Source organism: Alosa pseudoharengus, unplaced genomic scaffold (assembly GCF_046254945.1).
Source record: "Alosa pseudoharengus isolate Yale_2024_CS ecotype anadromous, Long Island Sound unplaced genomic scaffold, YU_APseudo_1.1 YU_APseudo_1.1_scf_1, whole genome shotgun sequence".
In the NCBI taxonomy this organism is placed as follows: Eukaryota; Metazoa; Chordata; class Actinopteri; order Clupeiformes; family Clupeidae; genus Alosa; species Alosa pseudoharengus.
In genome coordinates, this window is record NW_027468564.1 from 21,174,050 (window position 1) to 21,198,095 (window position 24,046).

Consider the following 24,046-nt stretch of genomic DNA (forward strand, 5'->3'; position numbering starts at 1 on the left):
AAGAAAGGAGTTTGTTTGTTGCTATCAGCAACTGTACCTCTACGCCAACATCCTTGACCTGTGGTGTCTCCCAGGGGTCGATCTTGGGGCCACTATTATTCAACCTCTATATGCTCCCTCTTGGACAAACCATCACAAACAATTAGATTTCCTATCATAGCTATGCCAATGACATCCAACTTTACTTAGCTCTTTCGCCTAATGACTATGGTCCCCTTGAATCTCTTTGTCAGTGTATTGACAAGATTAACAACTGGATGTCTCAAACTTTTCTTCAGTTGAACAAAGAAAAAACTGAAGTAATTATATTTGGTAAAAAAGAGGAAAGACTTAAGGTTGCCACTCTCCTTGATATTAAAAGGCTTAAGGCAAAGGATACTGTTAGAAATATTGGTGTCATAATTGACAGTGATCTAAATTTAAACAGGCACATGAAAGCAATAACTAAATCAGCTTTTTACCACCTCAAAAAATATTGCCAAACTTAAAGGGCTAATGTCTAAACATGATCTAGAAAAACGTATTCATGTATTTTTTTTTTATTACCGTATTTTCCGGACTATAAGTAGCTCCTGAGTATAAGTCGCATCAGTCAAAAAATGCATCATGAACAGGAAAAAAACATATAAATCGCACCGGACTAAAAGTCGCATTTATTTAAAAATGTAGTTCCAAATCCAAAACCAAAAACAGAGACTATGTAACTGGATTATTGAGGTCAAAAAGATTAATGTTAATGAAGACTAAGAGTGAAGGCAGCCAAGAAGAGGGCAGGAGGGTAGTTGCAAAGCAAAAGATTCACTGAAAGAAAATGTACACCAAAATGTATCTATAATGTGGAGAATACAATGCAATCAAGCATTTTGGGCGATGTGGAGTCACAAGCCTGCAGCAGATTAAATCCTCATGAGAGAAAAAGATGCAGTTTCAAAAGGATGTGACCGAAGCAAGCCAGGGATAGTCCTATAGGCCCAATGATAATTGTAAAGCAAGTTACAAAAGATTCACTGAACAAAAATGCTGATATGGTACATGAAAATGTAGCTAAAAATGTGGAGAATACAATGCAATCAAGCATTTTGGGCGATATGGAGTCACAAGCTGGCAGCAGATGAAATGTTCACGATAGAGAAAAAGACGTTTTTAGTGACCGAAGCTGAGGCAAGCCAGGCGATAGGCCTATAGGCCCGACGGTAATTGTAAAGCAATTTACAAAAGATTCACTGAACAAAAATGCTGATGTGGTACATGAAAATTTTGCTAAAAATGTGGAGAATGCAATGCAATCAAGCATTTTGGATGATGTGGAGAGACAAGCCGGTAGCAGATTAAATGCTCGAGAACGAAAAAGATGCGGTTTTAAAATGACGTGCAGACCGAAGCTGCAGCAAGCAGGTGATATTTAGAAATTGATTTCACAAAATCCAAGACCAAGAACAGACAGACTATGTAACTGGACACATTGAGGCCAAAAATATCGAGAATTCTACAGGGAATGTTAATGAAGACGAAGGAGTGAATAGTGGCAAGAGGCAACCCGAAGGCTGCTGACAAGGGCCCGACGCTAATTGTAAAGCAATTTACAAAAGATTCACTGAACAAAAATGCTGATGTGGTACATGAAAATTTTGCTAAAAATGTGGAGAATGCAATGCAATCAAGCATTTTGGACGATATATTGGCACAAGCTGGCAGCAGAACAAATGCTCAGCTAGCCACCTGAAAAAAAGATGCGCATTTAAAACCAGGGCCTAAATTTCAGCGGGGGATTGCGGGTATTGCATACATTATTACTAAGTATTGAGCATAATAATAAAAGTCCCGCAACTCTAGCCATCATAATGCGAGAAATCCCCACACATTTTACAGCGCTGTCTGAAGTTAATCTAATAATGGAGCGGCCTGAATGCGGGACTATTGACTGGACGGACCAACTCTGACTTCAATTGAACCCCATGCAGACACACATGCGCGCGCAGGACCACTTTGGGGGTGCCTCTCTCTTGTTGCGCGCGCTCTCTCTCTCTCTCTCAGCAGGATTTGTCACAGCTGAATATATATTGACAAGCATGGCAGCAGAACAAATGCTCTGCTGGCCACCTCCGAGACAGCGAGAGAAAAAAAGATGCGCATTTCCAGGGCCTAAATTTCAGCGCGGGATTGCGGGTATTGCGCATAAATTATTAAGTATTGAGCATAATAATAAAAGTCCTGCAACTCTAGCTGTCATAATGCGAGAAATTCCCACACATTTTACAGCGCTGTCTGACGTTAATGGAGCGGCCTGAATGCGGGACTATTGACTGGACGGACCAACTCTGACTTCAATTGAACCCCATGCAGAGACATACACACACGCGTGCAGGACCACTTTGGGGCTCTCTCTCTCTCTCAGCAGGATTTGTCACCGCTGAAGTCAAATTATAGCCTATAGGTGCTTCTACATCAACCGCTATCGACAGGAAAGGAAAACAAACGTTTAGCGATCAGGAACCGTCAGGAATTTTGCAAACACAGGATAACAGCCTATAACGCGAGAGAACATGGATGTGTTCTCCATTTGAGGAACGTTATAATCGATTGTGGACGTGAACAGACAGCTACAGACACGGAGCGCATAGTAGGCCTTTCACTTTCTGTGCGTATTCATTACGTGAAAGATAATTAGTAGCAAAACAGCGATCAAATATTACATGGCAGTGAGTTTTGTTTTCAAATGTTTTCATGCATGTCTAGATAACGGGTGAGGAATGTTTAGGAGACAGACTATCGTAAATCCTCAAATTATGGCTGGGGTCTTTTATTTAGGTTGCGCAAAGCACAACACCTTTATTTGGGCCATGGCTTGTATTTGAGTCAGCTATAGGCCTTTATGTCTTGCGTTTTATTGTGAGACATAGGCATACTTTTCGTTTGGAGCAGCATACCGGTAGGCTATCAAAAGCAGAAGATGTTCAATTTGAGATTTCATTTACGTTTGGACTGTTTGATTATATTGCTAAATATCGGGACTGATGACCACTGAAATCTGTGGGGTATTTTATGGTTCACTATTAAGTTTCATGTATGAAAGAGTGTCAGGATTTCCATCCGCATATTGCGAGATAAGGCATCCGCTTTCATTCATTCATGGAACGTGTGCTGTGCTGCAAGGGAAACCTTATTCCGTATAGCCAAAGAGGTCTAAGATAGCCTAAATTTAGTTATTTTTTAAATTATGCATGATTTACTTTTTTATGAAATTCGTAGACTGATGCCTGGCAGCAACAATTGTGTTTAAATGTAGGTTACTACTTCAGCCTCTAGCTCATAAGGGGGCGGCATGCGACTCGTAGCTTGAGAGCAACCTGTTGGAGACTCATGGTGTAGGACAATGGGCCCTATCATGACCGTCTAAAGCGCATCGTCTCTCGTCAAAAGTTTATTCAAATTTAGTAGGATGTCCAGTCCACATTGGGAGTGTTTTCGTTATCAAACGTCGAGCGCATGGCGCGACAAGGTGTTCCTAGGTTTCTTAATCAGTCATGGGGGTGTGTTTGGGGCGTAACATCATTTAAACCAATGAGAATGACATCTGTCATTCCCTTTAAGGCGCAATGTCAAAGAATGCATCGGTATTTTGACAGTCAACGCCGCATTTGAAGGAGGCTGCTTGCAAGACCATATGGAATAGTCATTCCACTTAACCATGCTTTACTAAAACCTAGCATAGCCTTCACACATTTGCACTCGTCTATTATTTGAACTTATTGGCAAAGTGAAACTAACTTCACCATGGTGTGTCAGTCAACGACAAGACAGTTATATGCAGTAAGTTACTTTCACTAGATAGATAGAGAGATACTTTATTGATCCTCAAGGGGAAATTCAAGGGTCTCAGTAGCGTAAAGACATAACACACAACATGCATTTACAACAGAAATGGTAAACATTAGTATAAGTATAAACATATAACTAAACTCCACTGTACAATAAAGTCAGTAGAAGATAAGATAAGAATCTAACAAACTAAATACACTATATAAGTTAAATTAAGAAAGTCCAATGTGCTTGAGGGTGATCAAGCATAAGACGCTTGTAGTGACAGGGCCAGGACTGGTGAGGTGCTAAAGGGAGTGAGTGTCGTGATGAAGGTGCAAACAGTAGTCCAACCATAGTCCTTAGTTGTGTGTGCCTGGCAAGGTGCTCAAGAGAGTGGGTGTCATGGTGAAGGTGCAAAAAGTAGTCCAACATTAGTCAACAGTGCAACAGTAGGGTCTAGAGACCAGCATAAATAATATAGTCAAATAGGAGAGTAAAGTGTAATGTAAACAAGGTAAAATAAAAACTATTTCAGTGCAAGAACGGATTGAGGTAACAGTGTAGCAGTAAAACAGTAGTGAAAACATTAGGCTGTGTACAATAGTAAAACAGTAGTAAAACAGTAGTAAGCAGTAGTGGGCAGTCAGTACTCAAAAAACATGGACGTGGAGAGGGTGGAGAGGCAGACAGACTAAGCAGAGAAGTCTATCTCTCCTCTCCCCTTTAGTGAGGCATTGAACAGTTCAATGGCCCTAGGAACAAATGACTTCCTCAGCCTTTCAGTTGTGCATGGCAGTGAGCGAAGTCTCCAGCTGATCAAGCTCTTTTGGTTTTTGATAGTGCTGTAGAGCGGATGACATTCAAGACATCCAAGATGTTGATCAGTTTGTTAAGGGTCCTTTTGTCAGCTATTGAAGTGATGCACTCCAGTTCAGCTCCCACTACAGAGCCAGCCTTCCTTACCAGCCTGTAGCCTGTCAAGTCGCCCAGCATCCCTCTTCTTTGTGCTTCCTCCCCAGCATACCACTGCATAGAAGAGGGCGCTGGCCACAACAGACTGATAGAACATCCTGAGGAGCTTGCTGCACACATTGAAGGACCGCAGCCTCCTCAGGAAGTACAGCCTGTTCTGTCCTTTATTGACTGACAATGGGTTACCATCGAAAACATAAGCTGGAAAAAGCAACACTTACCCTAATATTGCTCAAATGACTGAATAAAACAACATTTATCCTGCAGAGGAGGTGCTTATATCTTGTGACTGCTCCATATGTGTCTCTCACCTCTCCCCTAATCACTTTTAACCGTCATTACCAATTTGCAAATGATGGTGAATAACTACTCATCATGAGATGTACAGTATTTCGTAATATCTTTATTCTAATTATGTTTCCCATTGTAATCGTGCATATTTGTAATGTTTTGCATGGACGTGCGCTGGTGTGCGTTCATAGATGATAGAAGGATGGTGCGTTGTGCACCCGCCAATATGACCGTTGACAATGCGCTCTTAAAATAACATATAAACAACTCGCTATAGACTTCTGACCAGTTGAACAATAGCTATTTTTAGACAATGCGCCAGGCCACTCCCTAAGTTGTTAATTGCCACACCCCTGGGCACATTGTTTAAAAAATAAACATGCAAAATAAGGAATAAACTTTGCGCCGGTGGAAAACTAGTTTTACGCCATGTGCCAGGGTGCAAAATACAGCCCAATGACTTTTCATTGGCAACAATATTAAACCAACCAACAATATACAATATTAAAAAGAGCTCTTTTATGAGTTAAATTGAAACATAATTATACTGGCTTTTATTTGTCCGAATCTGAGGCCTGGCTATGAATAGAATCCCGGCCATAATTTGAGGATTTAGGTATGCACGTGTGTTTCAGGCATCATGCAAGCACTAATCTCTGGCTCAAAGTGCACAGGACTTGTGCATTTGAGAGCGCTCTCTCGCGGCTGTAGACAGTAATGTTTCATGTAGGGTTCATCTCAGTTAATATAAATGAACATTTAAAAACATGTTCAATTATATATTTTTTTCATATATGTCACACCTGACTATAAGTCGCAGGACCAGCCAAACTATGGAAAAAAGTGTGACTTATAGTCCGGAAAATACGGTATTGCTTTTCAAACACTTTCAAATTATTGCCCTTTTATGCTTATATGTACTATCACCTTGTGTGTTTTATGTTTTCTTATTGGGGGCCAAGCAGCGAAGCTGCGAAGGCACCCATTGAGTTACTAGCTTTTCCTATTATTATTATACTTCCGCCATTGGAGTCTATGGCAACCCATAGAACGCCTGGCTAAAAAGTGCAGATTTTTGGCAGAAAGTTTTGGGACACTCCACTGACCACTCACGCTCATTTACGGATCTCTAAACCCAGCCGTCTAGCGCCACCAACGGGTCAAAATTTGGCCGAAAATAGAACCGCTGGGTCTAAAGTTATGAAATTCAGCGCACTGATTCAGAACCGTCTCATGATCACTCTCACCAATTTACAGAACTCTATGCCCAACACTCTAGCGCCACCAACGGGTCAAACCTGGATTGCATTCACACATGTGACCATTGAGCGGTGGGTCCGATTTTCACAAATCAGGCACTGCTGTAATCCCTGGACCGACCTGAATTCAATGACTGCTATTACGTCACTTTCCGCCATATTCGACCTCCGCCATATTGGATTTAGTCCAAACTCTACGAAAAGTTTCAGCGGTTACAAATTTCATCCGATTTTCACATAACTTGGCGGAGATGATCTTCAGACCGAGCCGCACAAACGATACTTGTCAGATTTTTTAATTTCAAGTTTATTTGCCCGTGACGGCCAATCACACATGGCGACGATGCCGCCTAACAGGAAGTGGGCTAACATCTCGGCTATGCTTTAATGTATGAAGTCCAAACTTGGTATAGGGACTTGGTATCTGATTGTGAGGACACACTACGAAATTGGTATCATGTGGCCTCTATAGGGGGCGCTGTAATACAGGAAGTGAGCTTGTATCTCAGCAACGCTTCGGTGTAAAAAGTCCAAACTTGGTATAAGGACCTGTTACCTGATTATGATGACGCACTAGGAAATTGGAATCATTTGGCCTCTATAGGGGGCACTGCAATACAGGAAGTGAGCTCCTATCTTAGCAACGCTTTGATCTATGAAGTCCAAACTTGGTACAGGGACTTGGTACCTCATTGTGAGGACACAGTAGGAAATTGGCATCATTTGGCCTCTATAGGGGGCGCTGTAATACAAGAAGTGGGCTCATATCTCAGCAACGCTTCGTTGTATGAAGTCCAAACTTGATACATGGACATATTAGCTGATTGTGAGGAAATGCAAGGAAAGTGGTCTCATTTGACCTCTAGGGGTGCTGTAATAAAGAAAGTGAGCTCACATCTCAGCAACACTTTGGTGTATGAAGTCCAAACTTGGTAGAGGGACATGGTAGCTGATTGTGAGAACGCACAAGGACATTGGTGAAATTTGGCCTCTAGGGGCGCTGTAACAAAGTAAATGAGCTTATTTCTCAGCCATTTTTTATCCAATTGCAATCAAACTTGCTGTGAGTGCTTGCTCATGGCATGGCAATGCCATTCCTGCTATAGCGCACTGCTTGGCCCCCACATTGCTGCTTGCAGCTATATTTATTATTATTTTATTATTATTCTTTACTTTTTAAACTATTCTTTGACTATTGCCCTTCTATGCTTTTAGCAACTATTCCTGTTTGCTTTTGTTTACGTAAAGCACATCTGTGTATGAAATGCGCTATATAAATAAAGTTGACTTGACTTGACTTGAAATCCTAGAGATGGACTCAACACAGTCTCATTTAGTTCTGTGTGAATACTGAATCCTGGAGGTTTACTGGACTCACTTGTCAGGATTAATACAGTTTGTCATCTCTCTCTCTCTCTCTCTGTCTCTCTCTCTCTCTCAGGCTCTGTAAGTGTGGTATCTCAGATGAAGGTTATGTTTGTCTGGCTCTGGCCCTGATGTTAAACCCCTCCTGTGTGAAAGAGTTGGATGTGAGCAGCAATCATCCTGGAGAATCGGCACAGAAGCTGTTATTTGCTACACTGGAGGATCCTCACCATAAAGTTGAAGCCCTTCAGTATGTACTTTAGAAACAGAAAACTGCAGTTGCATTCCTAGTTTCACAGCTGTTTTCTTGAGATAGCATGTTTATTTGAAGATTCAACCACACAAGAGAAGATAGTTTAGGTATAATTCCTATGTTTTACACAACAATTCTGAAAAACTTTATATCAAAGAGAGAGAGTAGAGCCAGGAATATGTGCACCTTTGCTGTTTCAACAAGTGTCGTTTAGCAGTCATGTTATCTGCTACTGTCGTGTCTATTCCTTTACAGACTAGCTGGCTGTAAACTCAGTGATAAATCCTGTGAGATTGTGAGACAGTTTCACACTCTATGGACAGTTTTAAACGGGGACTTAAAACATTTGTTTTCAGTAGAGTATATGATTTTTAATTTACCTGGCTAGCTGTTGATTTTAACTAGGGCTGAACGATAAATTGCATTTTCGATAATATCGCGATATGATGAAACACGATTTTCTAACCGCAAAGGCTGCGATTAGCTTCGTAAATATGTCACCAAAACGCATTCTGAACATCGTTGAAAAAGCAAAAAATGTAAACAAGATGACCAGCTAACATGGTTCTGGTTCCTAATTCCCCTGTGCTGCAATTCTGGCTGGTAACTTCGTTAACTTGTCCAGCTGACGATTAAAACTTCACGAATGTTTAGGCTGCACAGCACCCATTCACCTGTGCACTGGGGACTTTGTTTACTGGAGTACAGTGACAGTGGGGGCATTTGCGATATCCAAGGGGGTTGTCGGCGCAACCATTTCATCTCACAGGTAATGAATTAATGCTATCCGCGAGTAGTTGACACAGCTAACCACCAAAACCCATACATGAGCTTACCAGCTAAGGCTCTTAGGCTACAGGCCTATATGCTGCTAACTGCTGATAACTTTGCCTGTTTAAAGGAACACGCCACCCAATGTCAGTAGTAATATATGTTCTTACCTTAACTTTCACGAGTTGAGTCATACCTCTCCCGTGTCTGTACGTGCACTCAAACGCTCTGGTGCGCGGCTGGACTGTGTTAGCATGTTGCTATGCTAGCGGGCTGTGACGGTAACTAAGCGTAGAAGTAATCAAAAATATCCACGTTTTCCCGACTTAAATACAGTTGCACGAGTAGTTGATAGAAATGCTACAGCCACGCAACATTTTCCAAGCGAATAAACCGGAGAACTACAATAGATAGGCTACAACATAGCCAATGTACGACTTTAGCCTTTTAATATATTTGCTGCATTGGATAAGTCTTTCTAGAACAGGCAAGGGCTTTCTAGCCTCACGTCAGCAGCGCTGCATCACCCATATAGCCTACATTAAAACAACCAGCGGATGGTGGGCGGGTGCGGTTTTGAAAATTGGTCAAAAAACTTTGGTGCTGATGGATGATAAGTTTTGCTATGCAGTTATGGTTGAAATAATAGCCCATCAGCGCATCTCTAGTGTGTGTGCCTCTCTCTCGCTCAGAGGGGAGGGAGAGGCTGAGGGTCGATCCAGCATGGATTCTAAACTCTGTGGTGGATAGGATCTACAATTAGGTGTTAACAATACTACTACGCTAGGTCGAAGTACTCCCAAGTGCTATTGCGCCACACATTGTACTCCGGTTTATTCGCTTGGAAAATCGCCACGTTTCATGTTGCGTGGCCGTAGCATTTCTATCAACTACTCGTGCAACTGTATTTAAGTCGGGAAAACGTGGATGTTTTTGATTACTTCTACGCTTAGTTACCGTCAAAGCCCGCTAGCATAGCAACATGCTAACACAGTCCAGCCGCGCACCAGAGCGTTTGAGTGCACGTACCGACACGGGAGAGGTATGACTCAACTCGTGAAAGTTAAGGTAAGAACATATATTACTACTGACATTGGGTGGCGTGTTCCTTTAAAGTTTTTTGTCTCCGCGATTGGCTTTGTTGTGATAAGAACAAACTAGTTAATCTGCATGCACGCGATGATGATGCTAACCTTTGGTAAGTTTAGTTAAAGGAAAATTCCGGTATTTAGCACTTTGAGTCCCTTTTCTGGTTTGTTTTGGATGAACTAGAGTGGTGGACACCAAAATGTTGATGATTGGTCCTATCTCGACTTTTCTGACTCGTTTTGAATCGTCTTTGACTAGTCACAGTGATTGCCTACAGGCATGCTCATACATGTCCTAAAACAACCCTTAACCCTTTAGGCGCCAGAGGTTTTTTTTTTTTGAAACGTTCGATTTTGACATCTTCATTTCAAAAGGCTATATCTTAAAAGTGATGAGAGAGACTTTCTGTAAATTAGAGAAATATTAAGGATGACCCAAAGTTTATGTAGGAATTAAATGTTCATATCTAATTTGCATATTATGACATCATATGGCAGCGGCCATCTTGGATTATAGAATTTTCATGAAAAGTCACATGTTTGAATGATAAAATGCACCACTTCTTTCCCCCCCAAAATGTCCCTCACCTTCTGTATGCTATATTGCACAATACTGAATGCTCAGGTAAATAGTAAGTAGTAAACAAACTGTGTAAATCATTACTAATAAATGGCAAAAACAAACCGAATGCATGTAGCGGTAGGCTGGCCTTTTGCTGTAGAGAATTTCCATTTACTACATACAGTAGGCACTCTGATTCCATGTATGGGGCACATATATATGATTCATATATAGGGTTGCCAACTTCCTCAACCCCAAATGAGGGACACTTCACTTCAAATGCGGGACCCCCCCCCCAAAAAAAAAAAAAACTAATTTACAAATGGTGTACTGTCACTTTTTAAGAGCATTGTCTACACGGTATTCATATTTTGCCAGCTCCATTCAAATATAGCCTATGGTCATTCCACAAACTCTAACATTGTTTGTGCCACATTTAGGCCTATAGCATAATGATAAGTGATAAGTATATTAAGTTGGTGTAAACAACCTTCATTCCTTTGGAAATAGAAGCATGTAATGATGCTAGCTAGATATTTTCTGTTTGCAATTAATAGTGAATTATGAACCTGGTAGCCACCTAGCTATCTGAGTGGAAAGTGTTTCAATTGGCATAGCCTATCATGTGCTTCATGTAAATGCTTAGTTTAAGGGAAACGGATTATTGAAGACTTCAAGACTCACCAATTCCATTACACAAAGGCAATTGACCACTCTTCATATTGTAACAAACTGCGAAGTTGTCTCAGAATGGTTTTATTGGTTATGCACCAAAACACACGAACGTCATCACCAGGCAACACAAGGGACGTCAATTAAACAAGCACGATACACAAACAGGATAGTCACATACAATACACGGGGTAAACACATGAGGTACAACATAAAGAAAGACTATACCAGCTAACACATACATGACAAGGTAAACGCAATTACTCATACTAAAACCAACATCAACATAACACACACACACATACACTGCACAGCATTATGGGAGTTCAGTCATGAACCAGCTAGGCTCAGTTCACTACAATATTCTATCAGTCCAAATCACAGTGCGGGCAGCCTATGTCAAAGTGCCCTCACATTTTGTAAATGGTCAGTAGCATAGTGTGAACCGGATAATTCCGCAATCTCCTCGCATTGTTTTTGTTGTTCTCATGATTTCCTTTTAAAAGTTTCTTATATTAAAAAGGTGAAATCAATTACCAACAATCACACGCCAGCTGGAAACTTCCCCTCTCTCCCTCTCGTGTCCAATTAAAACGAGTAGCATAACGTTCAAGTTAGATCTGCTGCATAATAGAGAGACTGAGAGGACCCAAAAAGTATCATCCTTATCTAAGATGCTGTTGCTGCATTTTGACATTGTAATCGTTCTCTAAGAAGAGTGAAAAGCAGTTAGCAGTAAAGCTTCTCTGGCTAAATTATGGTGCCCCTTCTGTCCCTTGGTGCGTGCGCACAGTGCGAGATGCGCGTGGTAGCGGCGGCACTGGACACTTTGTTCCAGGTGCGTTTACAGTAGCCTACTATTGACAAGTTAACAAGACCGGTGAGCTGTGATTGAAAATCGGGAGTGGTGCTGTCCCTGACGGGACAAATCAAAATCACCCAAAATACGGGATGTCCCGCACAATTCGGGACGGTTGGCAACCCTATTCATATGCCACACCAACACAAGTAGACAAGACCTGTTTAGTTCAAAAGCTTACTTGCCATGGCAAGGCACAGATCAGGAGTGAGATGACGAGACAAGACAAGAGACAATGTTAGTATTTTTTTTCTTTTTGTTGTTTTTGTTGATGTTTTTTGGTTGTTTTTTTTCTTAGCTGACAAAGACACACACATCACAAGGACATGAACACACAAAAAAGAACACATATTGTATGTACTAAATGGTCAGGGAAATAGATAGTAAATCAACGGTGTAAATCATTACTAATAAATGGCTGACAAAAAAAAAATATGTAGCAGGCCTTTTGCTGTAGAGATAATGACTCCCTATCTCTATCCATACAGGGCCGGCATTCCCATCATCTTGTGATAGACTATGCATAGCCGAATGGCTCCCCTGCCCCGTGTCACACCACCTCTGCTCCTGCTGCGAGAGCATGGCCAGATCTGCCTCGCGCGCGCCGAGTGGAGAGAATTTGCGCAGCTCGGACTAGGCCTACTGTCATTCTCATTGCGACTCCCCACACTGCCTCTACGTTCCCCCCTAACTGTCTTATGAGCACTTCGACCTCATCTAACCTACCCAGTGGCATTGGACTAAGGCTCCACCACGTTACTGTCGCCGCGATTGCGGAGAGGCACACGTTCAGAAGACAAAGAAGCTAGCGCTACATGGACATTACCTCCAGCCTCGTTCGCCACACCACTAACACGCCTGCTAACTTCCCGATGAACACTCCGACCCCGTGAAACATTATTCCCACCACTGACATTGGGCAAAGGAATCAACGTTTGTGCTTGGTGTAAGCTAAACTCTCACTTTGTCCAGCTGCACCATTGCAAGGCATCTGAAGCCTGGTCACTAAGCGAATCACCGTCAATTTCTGAAGGCAGATATTCCCCTTCAGAATCAGGGTCCACGAATAGAAGCCCAACACTTCATTTCGGGTAAACTTTTTTTAGACGATAATATAATGCAAATACTCGCTGACGTTGACAATATCGCTCTGATAAAGTGTCTCACACGCACACTAGCTCCGGTATTGCACGCACTGATTCAATGCGCTGTAGCTCGAAGGTTTTGTTTAAAGCATGACTTTTTTGGACTCGGGGGGATGACTTATGACATGTCTGCCATCTAGTGGAGTGGAGGTCGAACGAAATATGACACCCTATTTGACTAAATCGGCCGTTTTATTCAGTGCCGCATCTTGTCGAGTAAACTCGACCGTGGCGCCTAGAGGGTTAACGTTCGTTTCCAAAACTGTGAAACTCACCGAGTGGTTCGTGGAGTTCGTTGACTATTAAAATCAAATATATCGGCGCAATGTATGATTTCCAGCCGTCTTTTTGCTATTGTGGAACTATTTTATTAGACACCTCACAACCGCGTATGAACTTCCGCTCAATATTTGAGCCTGAAGCATAGACGGTGGCGCAGTAATATCAACGTGCCAACAGAAATCAATGGGATTTTACAAAATGGCAAATAAAACACGACAGAAACTGTATTTCGCTACGCTACTTGTTTTGGAACATCAACGAACACCACTAACCACTCGGTGAGTTGAACAGTTTTGAAAACGAGCGTTAAGGGTTGTTTTAGGACATGTTTGAGCATGCCTGTAGGCAGCCACTCTGACTAGTCAAAGGTGTTCAAAACGAGTCAGAAAAGTCGAGACAGGACCAATCGTCAAAATTTCGGTGTCCACCACTTTAGTTCATCCAAAACAAACCAGAAAAGGGACTCAAAGTGCTAAATACCAGAATTTTCCTTTAACACCGAGCTGAACGGTCATTCGGCCGCATTTTGCGCTGCAACAATCTAGTTTGTTCCGATTCACGTCCAAGTACAGATGAGAGGAGCCGGTCTGTGTGTGCGTGCGCGTGTATGAGAGAGAGCACAGGACAAGGAGAAGCCGTGTCAGTGCCACTGCATAGGCCTGTTAACTAACAAAAGAAGATCATATCTACATGAAATAGAAACGTATAAGAATCATTAAATGTTTACAAGGCTGGAAGTTCAACAAATATAGGCCTACTAATAAAGTTAAATAAATACTTAATATTATACTAAATAGTTAAATAAAAATATTTCATTCAATCATATTCAATCACCTAATGCCATCATAACATAGGACTGGGCTCCAGGAAAGAACAATTTATGTTTAATTTATGTAATTTTTAGTGCTGTCACACAATTAAAATCACGATTAATCGCTGAATTCCTATAGTTAATCATGATTAATCACATATTTTATCATATGATTAAAATTCTATTATTTTGCATTTCTGAACTTTCCAGGAGTCCATATTAACAATAAAGCAATTATTGTGTATCATGATTGGGATTCAAATGAAAGCAAAGCAAGTTACTTTATTAACTTAACTTTAAGATGTAGGTCTATTTGATTAATTCAAATCAAATTTCAAAAGATGAGCAGCAGCCCTGAGGCAACACAATATACTCTTCAGAAATATAGCTGATATAAACTGAAATAAATGCTTCCACATAAGTGCATGCACAAAATGTAGGCCTACACACATTATAAAGGGCATAACAAAGATGAAATATTATATTCATACTATATTCATTATCTTTGAGTTCAGTTGAAAATAAGGAACTTTTCAACATGAGTGCCTTGCCATTTTATAGGCCTACAGTCCATGGTGCACTGTCACTTGCCACACACATCAACGCCGAGGTTTTTAACAGGCAAACACTGGATGAACAATGGATTTTATGGAGCAGCGTCGACCAAATATAACTGAATCGTGATTTACACAGCGGCAAAGTGCGATGCTGGTGTGCGGAGTTGTATTGAAAAGAATGGAATCTAATGCAAATCAATGTCGAAAGCAGAGTGCATCGCAAATAGTAGCAGCCAAAGAGGAATGTTGATAACAGAACAAGTGACGGTGAAAAAATCTTTGGTGTCACACGTTGACGTTACATCTAGTTATTAATTCACAGGACATTCAATCATTTTACTAACACGGCAGTTATGAAGAATTATGTTTATGTAACTTACTCATGTCGAAACGATGTACATTACCAACCTAATTCGTTTGCAATACCCCATGTATTGTAAAAATGTAGCATGTAGCTACACTTACCATAATATCCCATGCAAAACGGTTAGCTTGCTAGCTAGCTAACTGTGGAACTTCAGTATAACATAGCCAATTATCTCACCTAGTTGTAGGAAATAGGCTACGTTCACAAGTGATAGAATGAATGTGTGACTTATGTTTAGTTGATGTTATGAAATGTAAAGTTAAGCTTGCTGAACTTAATTATAGTCAGCCACTGGCAGTTTGACTGTGCCTATCGATACATTCGTAACACTCCTGTTAGTAAACTGGAAAGAGCAAAACATAGGAACATGGTCACATTAATCCCATAAACACACAGATAACTCTTACACCAACCTTATTTTGTGCCTTTTATTCACGTTTGTTTCAAGATTTAGTAAGTTTACTATATGCCCTTTTCGCTCCCCACTTTGATGCAGCATAGATTTCCATTATATCAGTCATCTTTCCCCTAAAAGGGGGCGTGTATGTGCAGCACATACAACTTTCCATTCCATTCGTCAGTGCGTATTGTTTAGTTTCCGGTCTAGCTAGATCCGGTGTGGTGTTGTAGTTGTTCTAACGTTGCTAGTTGTTGCAACAGCATGTGAAAAAACGACAAAGTTTGTTACATCAAAAAGAATGTTAATCTCACAATAAAAAAATTGACGCCGTTAAAATAGGTATACGTTAACGCCGTTAATAACGCGTTTAACTGACAGCACTAGTAATTTTGTGTTGGTCATACTATAGAATGGTATATTGCTTGTCTTTGTTGACAAAGACAGAAGATAAAGAGTTAAAAAACAATCGCATATTGCAATCGCAATATTGATGACAAAAATCGCAATTCGATTATTTTCCATAATCGTTCACCCCTAATTTTAACCTCCATGGGCCCTATTTTAGCGATCAGAAATGTGTGAGGGCATGTCCGGTCCACATTCGGCGTGATTTTGTGATCAGAAGCTTTGTTGAAAAGGGTTGTTCTTCTCTTTCCTAGTCAGTCATGGGTGTGTTTTGGGTTGTAACAAACTCTAACTTAAAATCACTGATTCATTAAAACACACATTCAAGATAACTTCTATTATGCTTAGCTTTATTTAAGCAATCTTGTGAGGGTGAGGGAAGGAAAGAGTGAGTGAGAGATAGATATCTAGAAGTCAGCAGGCCAGAGTCTATTGTCCAAACACCGGACGCGGCACAAGAAAAACAAGCACCAGGTGATGCGTTCAGTCTAGTATAGTATAGTATAGTATAGTATAGTATAGTATAGTATAGTATACTCTGTCCAAAAAAAAAGTAATAATCTGTGAGTCCAAGGTTATGGCACATCAGTCCACAACTACCACAACAAAAAAAGGAAAACGGGATCGATTTCACCTCCTTGAAATCAGCTGTTTAGTACGCAGAACATATAGGCATAGTTCATATTCAAAAAAAGTTATACAATTTGGAACTCTATCTTATCCCCACCGCAGTCTTTTAATGCCATCATTACATTAGCATGCACAGTCTGCACCATAGCCTACTGGCTTAAGCCCAATTCACACCAAATATTCGCGACTAGAAGAGCTGCAACATTCTATTCTAAAACCTTACAACTGTGACTAGACATGGTCAATGCTTTGCGACGGCTTGCAACAATGTGCAATATCTAATTCACACCGTTGCAACGCCTTTCTGCAACGGTTGCGTCTCATTGCGAATTGAGCTTTAAACAGACAATTTGACAGGTTTTAGAAGATTAAATGCAACCCAAAACTTAAAAACAGACCAGGCCTCTATTTGAGACCGGCCTTTAACCCAAACCTGTAGCCACGCCAGGCGTTTAAAAGAGACTGGCCTTTGGGACTCGGCTATTATTTGAAGTTTCACAGTATTTTCACTAATGACTGACAAGGGGTTACCATTGAAAAATTAGCCTGAAAAAAAACACTTATCCCGATAACGTTCAAATGACTGAATAAAAATCCTAAGGATATTTATCCTGCAGAGGAGTTGTTTAGGTCTGGTTGCTAAGGGCTGCTTACATCTCGTGACAGTGCATCTTCACCTGTGCTTTATATGCGCCTTTCCCTGTAGACCAGGTTTTTCTTGGTCAGTGGTGTAATGATTTTTAGAGGGTGTAAGATAGCAATTTTTGGATCATGCGCCAGATCAGACCTTATGTCAGTAACTGTCACACCCCTGGGCGAAAAAGTTTAATAAAAGTGAAGCTCATGGCGAAAAATTCATCACTTTATTGAGTATAAGATAAGAATAAGCAATAAAAGTGAAGCTCATGGCGAAAAATTCATCACTTTATTATAAGATAAGAGTATAAGATAAGAGTATAAGATAAGAATAAGCCTACCATCACGCTTTCCACCGGGTGTAAGATAAAGCCCCATAGCTTCTGCCTTTTATAATATCCTAATATGCTTTTTTCCATTACTGTTTTTAATAATTTGTATCCTGTAGCATTTTGAGATGTCTTGTGAATGTAAGGTGTTACAAATCAAATGTATTACTATTATTATTATTATTATTATTATTGTTATTATTATTATTATTATTTAGATTACATTTTTCCTTCACCTTTCACCCAGACAGCCACATTTGCTGTGTTGAAATTGACACCAAATGTGTTGTCCCTGAACAAGAGTTTCCGCTAGAAAAAAAGTGGTGCCTGTCAAAGTGACCGGCAGAGGTTTAATTTTCCGGACATTTTGATGATATGCCGGTCAAATATCCTATCATCGCTTCTTGATTAGTCAAGTTGTGGAAAACTGGAGACAGGCTATGTAGCTTAAAGAATGACATAATCAGGCCGTATAGAATGCAACATGTTAATTGGCCTAACTTAAACATGCCTAACAAGATCTAGCCAGTATCTATGCTTTCATGGACAGCAAGAATCCACTTTGTTCGTTGTTTTAAATATGCTATGTTGTTTGTTGCTGCTACCCACGTTATCTCCAGTGGTTCAACTGTTTAACTTGCACAGATGTGCACACACAAGAATGAGCGCTCACACCCCTAATGCTATGCCTCTTTATTTGATAACAATGAATTAAGAAATATTTCCTATTCTGGGAAATTTTTAGTTTCTTTTTCTTTCGGTCTGCAGTTCAATGATACCATTTGATTGTGCCGGAAATTATCCGCGAACCAGCAATCTCCTCGTCGAGGAGGCCCTAACCCTGCAGATCATAGACAGAGAAAGCATACTTTATGCTTTGGGTACAGAACACAGTTTCATGTCCAGTGTACCATGGGTGTGTCTACACTGAGAATGACACTTTTGGTGCGGCCACACCCCCGCAACTCCACTTCCAATGTCACTGATTCCGACAGATACGCCCGACACTTCTGCTTTTTATCTGGTGGTGGTGGAGATGACTGGACATCTGAGATTTCAGACGTTACCAATGTATCATCATCCATCGCATCTGGCCTCTGAAAAAACTTTTAAGGCTAGTCTGCCTGGGCCTGCCCATGTTTGAACTGTCTCACTCACATGGGCGTTTTAAGCGTGCACTTCCTATTTGAAATGCAGCATAGGCTATGCGTGTTGTTAATAACTTTCGGTTATTAAATGAACGGTATGCGTGTTGTTAATAACTTTTGGTGATTAAATGAACGGTAGAGCCTGTTAATTGAAAAACATAGCCAGAGGATGTATTCTTGCTTTAATATAGGCCTACATTTTAGGCTTATTCTCAAATTCAGATTGCATTAGGGGGACGGGATTATTAGCCAATTTCAATTGGACAATTTGATCGGAGAGATTTAATTGTGTCGAACATTTCATTTTTTTTCCGGCCAATGTCCGGTAATTACCAGACAACGGAAACCCTGCCCTGAACCAGTCAGCAGATGTGTTGAAATTCTGCACCATTTGTGTAATTTTTAACACTTTTTAGACTGTACCATTGCACTATGACATTACTTGTCTTACATTACGCAAGCTCTTTTGTAGTAGTATATTACCATTACAGTAAATGGCATTACATTAGTATTCATTCATCATATGTATTTATAAGGATCATTTATAAACATTATCCCTTCTTTATCATTAATGACTAATAGTTTGTATTTTTGTCACATTGTCTTACAGACTTACTGGCTGCAAACTCACAGATAAGTCAAGTGAGCTTTTGGCCTCATGTCTGCAGTCACCAAACTCCCTGATAGAGCTGAACCTGAGTGACAATGACCTGGGAGATTCCGGAGTTCAGCTTCTTTCTAAAGGACTCTCTAGTCCCCATTGCAAACTGCAGACATTAAGGTTGGTGATTGACATTTCTTTATTGCTGTGCATTTCTTGTAAACGAAGTCTTCAAATGCAATTGTTTACTAATTTTCAAAGAAAATACACGTCTGCATTGTGTAATACTGTCTCCATCAGCATAGCCATTGCTTGTGTACAAAGCAGTAACTGTCCTCTGTCAATTTGTGAGCCTGAACTCTACAAAGCACTGAGCCAGAAAAAACGGCACCAGCTAAAAAACTGTGACGACGCATTGCTAAGCTTTTGTTTACAATGGCAATCAGTTTCTAAAGTGTGTAACATTAGCTAACGTTAGAAAGCTAGCATGAGTTTCATGAAGTCCAGAACGAAGGCTAGCTGTAAAGTTACTAGCCTACGTGTTGTAAGTCTCATTCATTTTACTCTACAGACTGACATTTTAAGTGTGCAGGGTTACAGCTGCATTTCTGTTCATTTGAAAACAATGTGTCATATTGTCAACAACACAGTTCTTGGGGAACTGTCTTGTAGGCTACTGTTCAAGTGAACATGAACACAAACACAATCACTCCAGTCATCAGTTCCAGTTGATTCTCTCTCAGTCGCCATCTGCTGGTCGGCAAGCCCTGTGACAGGACCCCCTCCTCTACGGCCGACTTCCAGTGGCCCAGGGCCATCTGGTTGACTTCGATGAAATTCTTCAATAAGACCTCGATGCAGGACGTGTCGTGAAGGGACCCAAATCCTCACTTCTGGGCCATAGCCTTCCCAGTCGACAAGGTATTGTAGTCCCCGTCCAACACGTCTAGAGTCCAACAGCCACTTGACGGAATAAGTCAGACCTCCACCTATGAGACAGGGTGGGGGAGGGGGGAACACACAGGGGGAGACAGAGGAGAGGTAATCACTGGCTTCAGTAAGGATACATGAAACACTGGATTCACCTTCATGGATCTTGGGAGCTGCAGCCGGTAAGTGACTGGATTCACTCTCTGAATGATGCGGAATGGTCCAATAAAACACGGAGCAAGCTTCCGAGAATCCACTTTCAATGGGAGGTCCTGGCAGACAACCATACTCGTTGACCAGGTCTAAAAAGTCAAACATGTCGCCTGTGTCGGTTGGCCTGCCTCTGGTGGCGAGATGTTGACTGGCTTAAGGAAATGTGAGCCCGTTTCCAGACTCTCCTGCAGCGGGACCCGAATACCTCAGCAGAAACCTGCTGACTGGGGAACAGAGGAGGTTTAAACCCAAATAGACATTCAAATGGGGACATACCAGTGGACAACCGCTGAGGAGTGTTGTATGACAGCTCTGCCCACATCAGAAATTGGCTCCATCTGTCTGGGTAAGATGACACAAAACATCTTATGTACTTTTCAAGATCCTGATTCACACGCTCAGTTTGGCCATTCGATTGTGGATAAAACCCCGAAGAGAGGCTGACAGAGTTATCAAAGAGCCTTCCAAAATCGAGCTGCAAACTGAGGCCCACGGTCCGAGATGATGTCCGAAGGAATGCCATGTATCTTCACCACATGCTGCAGGACGAGGTCGGCGGTCTCACAAGCAGATGGCAGCTTGGGAAGAGCTATGAAATGCGCCGCCTTTGAGATTCGGTCTACTACTACAAGGATTACCTTATTTCCCCTGGAGTTTGGCAGGCCTGTTACAAAATCCATGGAGACATGGGACCATCACTATGGAATGGGCAGTGGCAGTAGAAGACCTGCAGGTCGTTGGGTACTGGGCTTGTGTTGTGCACAGACCACACATGCATTCACAAAGGACTTGACATCTCCTCGCATCCTAGGCCACCAGAACCTTCGCCGTATAAATTCAAAGGTGCAGGCCTGCATGGTCTGTCAAACGTGTGGAATGGCCCCATGTCTGTGACCTGGTTGAGCCTGGTACAAAGAGACAGCCCTCTGGGGCCTCTGGGGGACAAGTCTCAGATTCGAGGGCCTGGCGGACCGCGTCCTCAATGGCAAACTGTACTGGCGCCACAATGCAGGAGGCTGGAAGGATGGGCAATGGAGTTCGATCCTTTTCAGAGAGGTCAAACTGGCGGGAGAGGGCATCCGTCTTTGTTTTCTTCGACCCAGGCCTGTAAGAGAGCACTAAGTTAAAACGGCTAAAGAATAGTGGCCACCTTGCTTGCCGTGGGTTCAGTCGTTTTGCCTCTTGGATATAGGATAGGTTCTTGTGGTCTGTCCAGACCTGAAAGGGGTGTTCCGCCCCCTCCAACCAGTGGCGCCATTCCTCAAGTGCCAGCTTGACAGCCAGTAGCTCCCTGTCTCCTACTGCGTAATTCCTTTCTGATGAGGTCAAGCGGTGTGAGAAAAAGGCACATGGGTAAAGCCTTCCGTTGTCCCCTGACCTCTGTGAAAGAATAGCTCCCACTCCGGCATAAGAAGCGTCCACTTCCACCACAAACGGTTGGGCCGGGTCTGGATGGCGTAGAATTGGAGCAGTCTCAAAGTGCTTCTTTAATGTGTCGAATGCTATCTGTGCCTCTGCCGTCCATTTGATCCTCGCTGGGGACCCCTTTGTAAGTGCAGTGAATGGCGCCACCACCGAACTGAAGCTCCTAATAAAGCGGCGATAAAAGTTAGCAAAGACCAGAAAACGCTGCACTTGCCTTACAGCGAAGCTACACCAGGCGCGTAACTGAAGCGTTCGCGTTGCGTTCGTAGAGCGTACTTTTACGTTTAACTGGCTATACCGGCAGCGCACCTAACGTCAAAGTCACAAGCAGAACAACTCCATTAAAAGTTATTTTTAGTTTTTGGATTCATCGCAGTGGCCCTGCAAGTTTTTTCTCCACCGGATTTGAGATGGGTAAGTTAGTAATACAAAACACAGTATTGTTACTAAGCAACCACCAACTGACAAAGTGGAAGTTAATTGATACAAAGTAACGTTAACATCTGGTTGCTTACAAGTGAATGAATGAATATTGACGTGACAAACTAAGTTAACTGACTATACCAAGTCAGTTAACTTAGTTGATATTTCATTGAGAAGTAAGTAACGCATCATTAGAAACTTCAGCAACGTTGCGTTGTAGCTTATGCTATTTATGGTTAACGTTATGTTACATTTTCTTTCTATGACGAGACCCTATCCTGGACACAATCTGTCCAAGCCCAAGCGAAAATTCAATTACAGACTTTCAAGTGCAAGAATGACTGTTGAGTGCGCTTTTGGGATTCTTGCTGCACGATGGAGGGTGTTCTACTCCAGGATTTGCATGTTATATGGTATAAAATTCTCGCCAAAAGTTTTCTGTACCTGTACCAAAGTTTTGTGCTTGTAAGAATATTTTGTGCTCGTAAAAAATATTTGTGTACATGTAAAAATAATTTGTATCTGTAAAAATATTTTGTGCATGCAAAAATGGTTTGTACATCTTCAAATCCGTTTTGTCACTGTGTAGAAAAAATGTCTGTGAATTTGCAAACGATTTTTGCACGCACGGATTTTCCATTTGCAAGTGCGCATCTGTTTTCTACAGACATGAAACAGATCTACGGGTACGAAACGAATTTACAAGTACAAAACTTTTTTACAAATTTTCCCAAAACAGCCAATCACAGCACTGCTTACTGAACGGACAGTCAGCCGATCAGCTCGCTTCTTTAATTCTGAAACGCTGGACATACCGCTCTGGGTACATCCATGTAAACACTACAGTCAGAAGAGGTGAAACAAGTATTGGCTGGGCTTAGCTAACGTCAAAGATACTGCTTTTATCAACTGTCTCTGCTAACGTTACGTGAAAGCACCGCACATATAACATGGGAAATACAAAGGGAGGAATGACTAGTCGGAAAACACTAACACAATAACTATACAGAACAATTATCATTATTAATAATACTAACCCTGTGGGAACAATAACTCTTAATGAGACACGCTTCATTTTCGTCCATAATGGTAAACTACCCAATTTCGTGTAAAAGCACAATGGTTAGGGCGTGTGAAATCCGTCTTTTAAGTCCAGAATGAATGGGTCTTTAGTCATAGTCAGCCTAAAGCCACCCTGAACTTTTTTGGTCATGTAGCAGTAACTGTTATGTTCTAGCTAGCTTAGGTAACAAGCTAACTTAGCTAACAAGCAAACAGCTCAACTTAACTCTATTCCTTCTGTTAAGCATATTTGATAATATAAGTGGCAAAGCCATGTTAAAGTAGCCTGCGCAGTGACGTGCGTGCCTGCGTGCACTGGGATGTTTATTGTGAGCATGCGCAGAATAAACGGTCTGAGTGTATGAGTTCCTAGACCAAAGAGAGGATGGTGGTCTTTTTCTCCCGTGAATATTAGCCACTAAGTGCTAGCTAGTTAACCACTTTGGTGACTGTGATAACGCGATAGACTGCTGCAGAAATGTCCAGCGCTACAGGTTATGGGCCCAGTCATGCAGGCCAAAGGTGGTTCAGACTGTTATTCGACGGTGATGAGAAAAATTACGAACTCTGGGAAACGAGGTTACAATTGTTTTCCCCAAATAAAAAAAATAAAAAATCACCAAAATGCTGCGGGAAGTGTCGAAACGGTCAAAAGTCTTGTCACCCTTCACAAAAGAGTATTTTGCACTGATAAAAGCACACACACTTACACTCTCTCTCTCACACACACACACACACACACACACACACATACGAACACACACACACACACACGCACACAAACACACA

At 41.6% G+C, this 24,046-nt stretch overlaps 1 protein-coding gene across 4 annotated transcripts in view; it reads left to right on the forward strand.

Annotated features, from left to right (window-relative positions):
* The window catches only part of LOC143123202 (uncharacterized), a 168,268-nt gene that overhangs the window by 24,410 nt on the left and 119,812 nt on the right, over window positions 1–24,046 (forward strand). For all 4 annotated transcript variants that reach the window (XM_076284409.1, XM_076284437.1, XM_076284426.1 and 1 more), the window contains exons 9-10: window positions 7,765–7,938; window positions 19,214–19,384. In XM_076284409.1, the coding sequence (XP_076140524.1) occupies window positions 7,765–7,938; window positions 19,214–19,384 (345 nt within the window). The remainder of the gene's footprint in view (window positions 1–7,764; window positions 7,939–19,213; window positions 19,385–24,046) is intronic.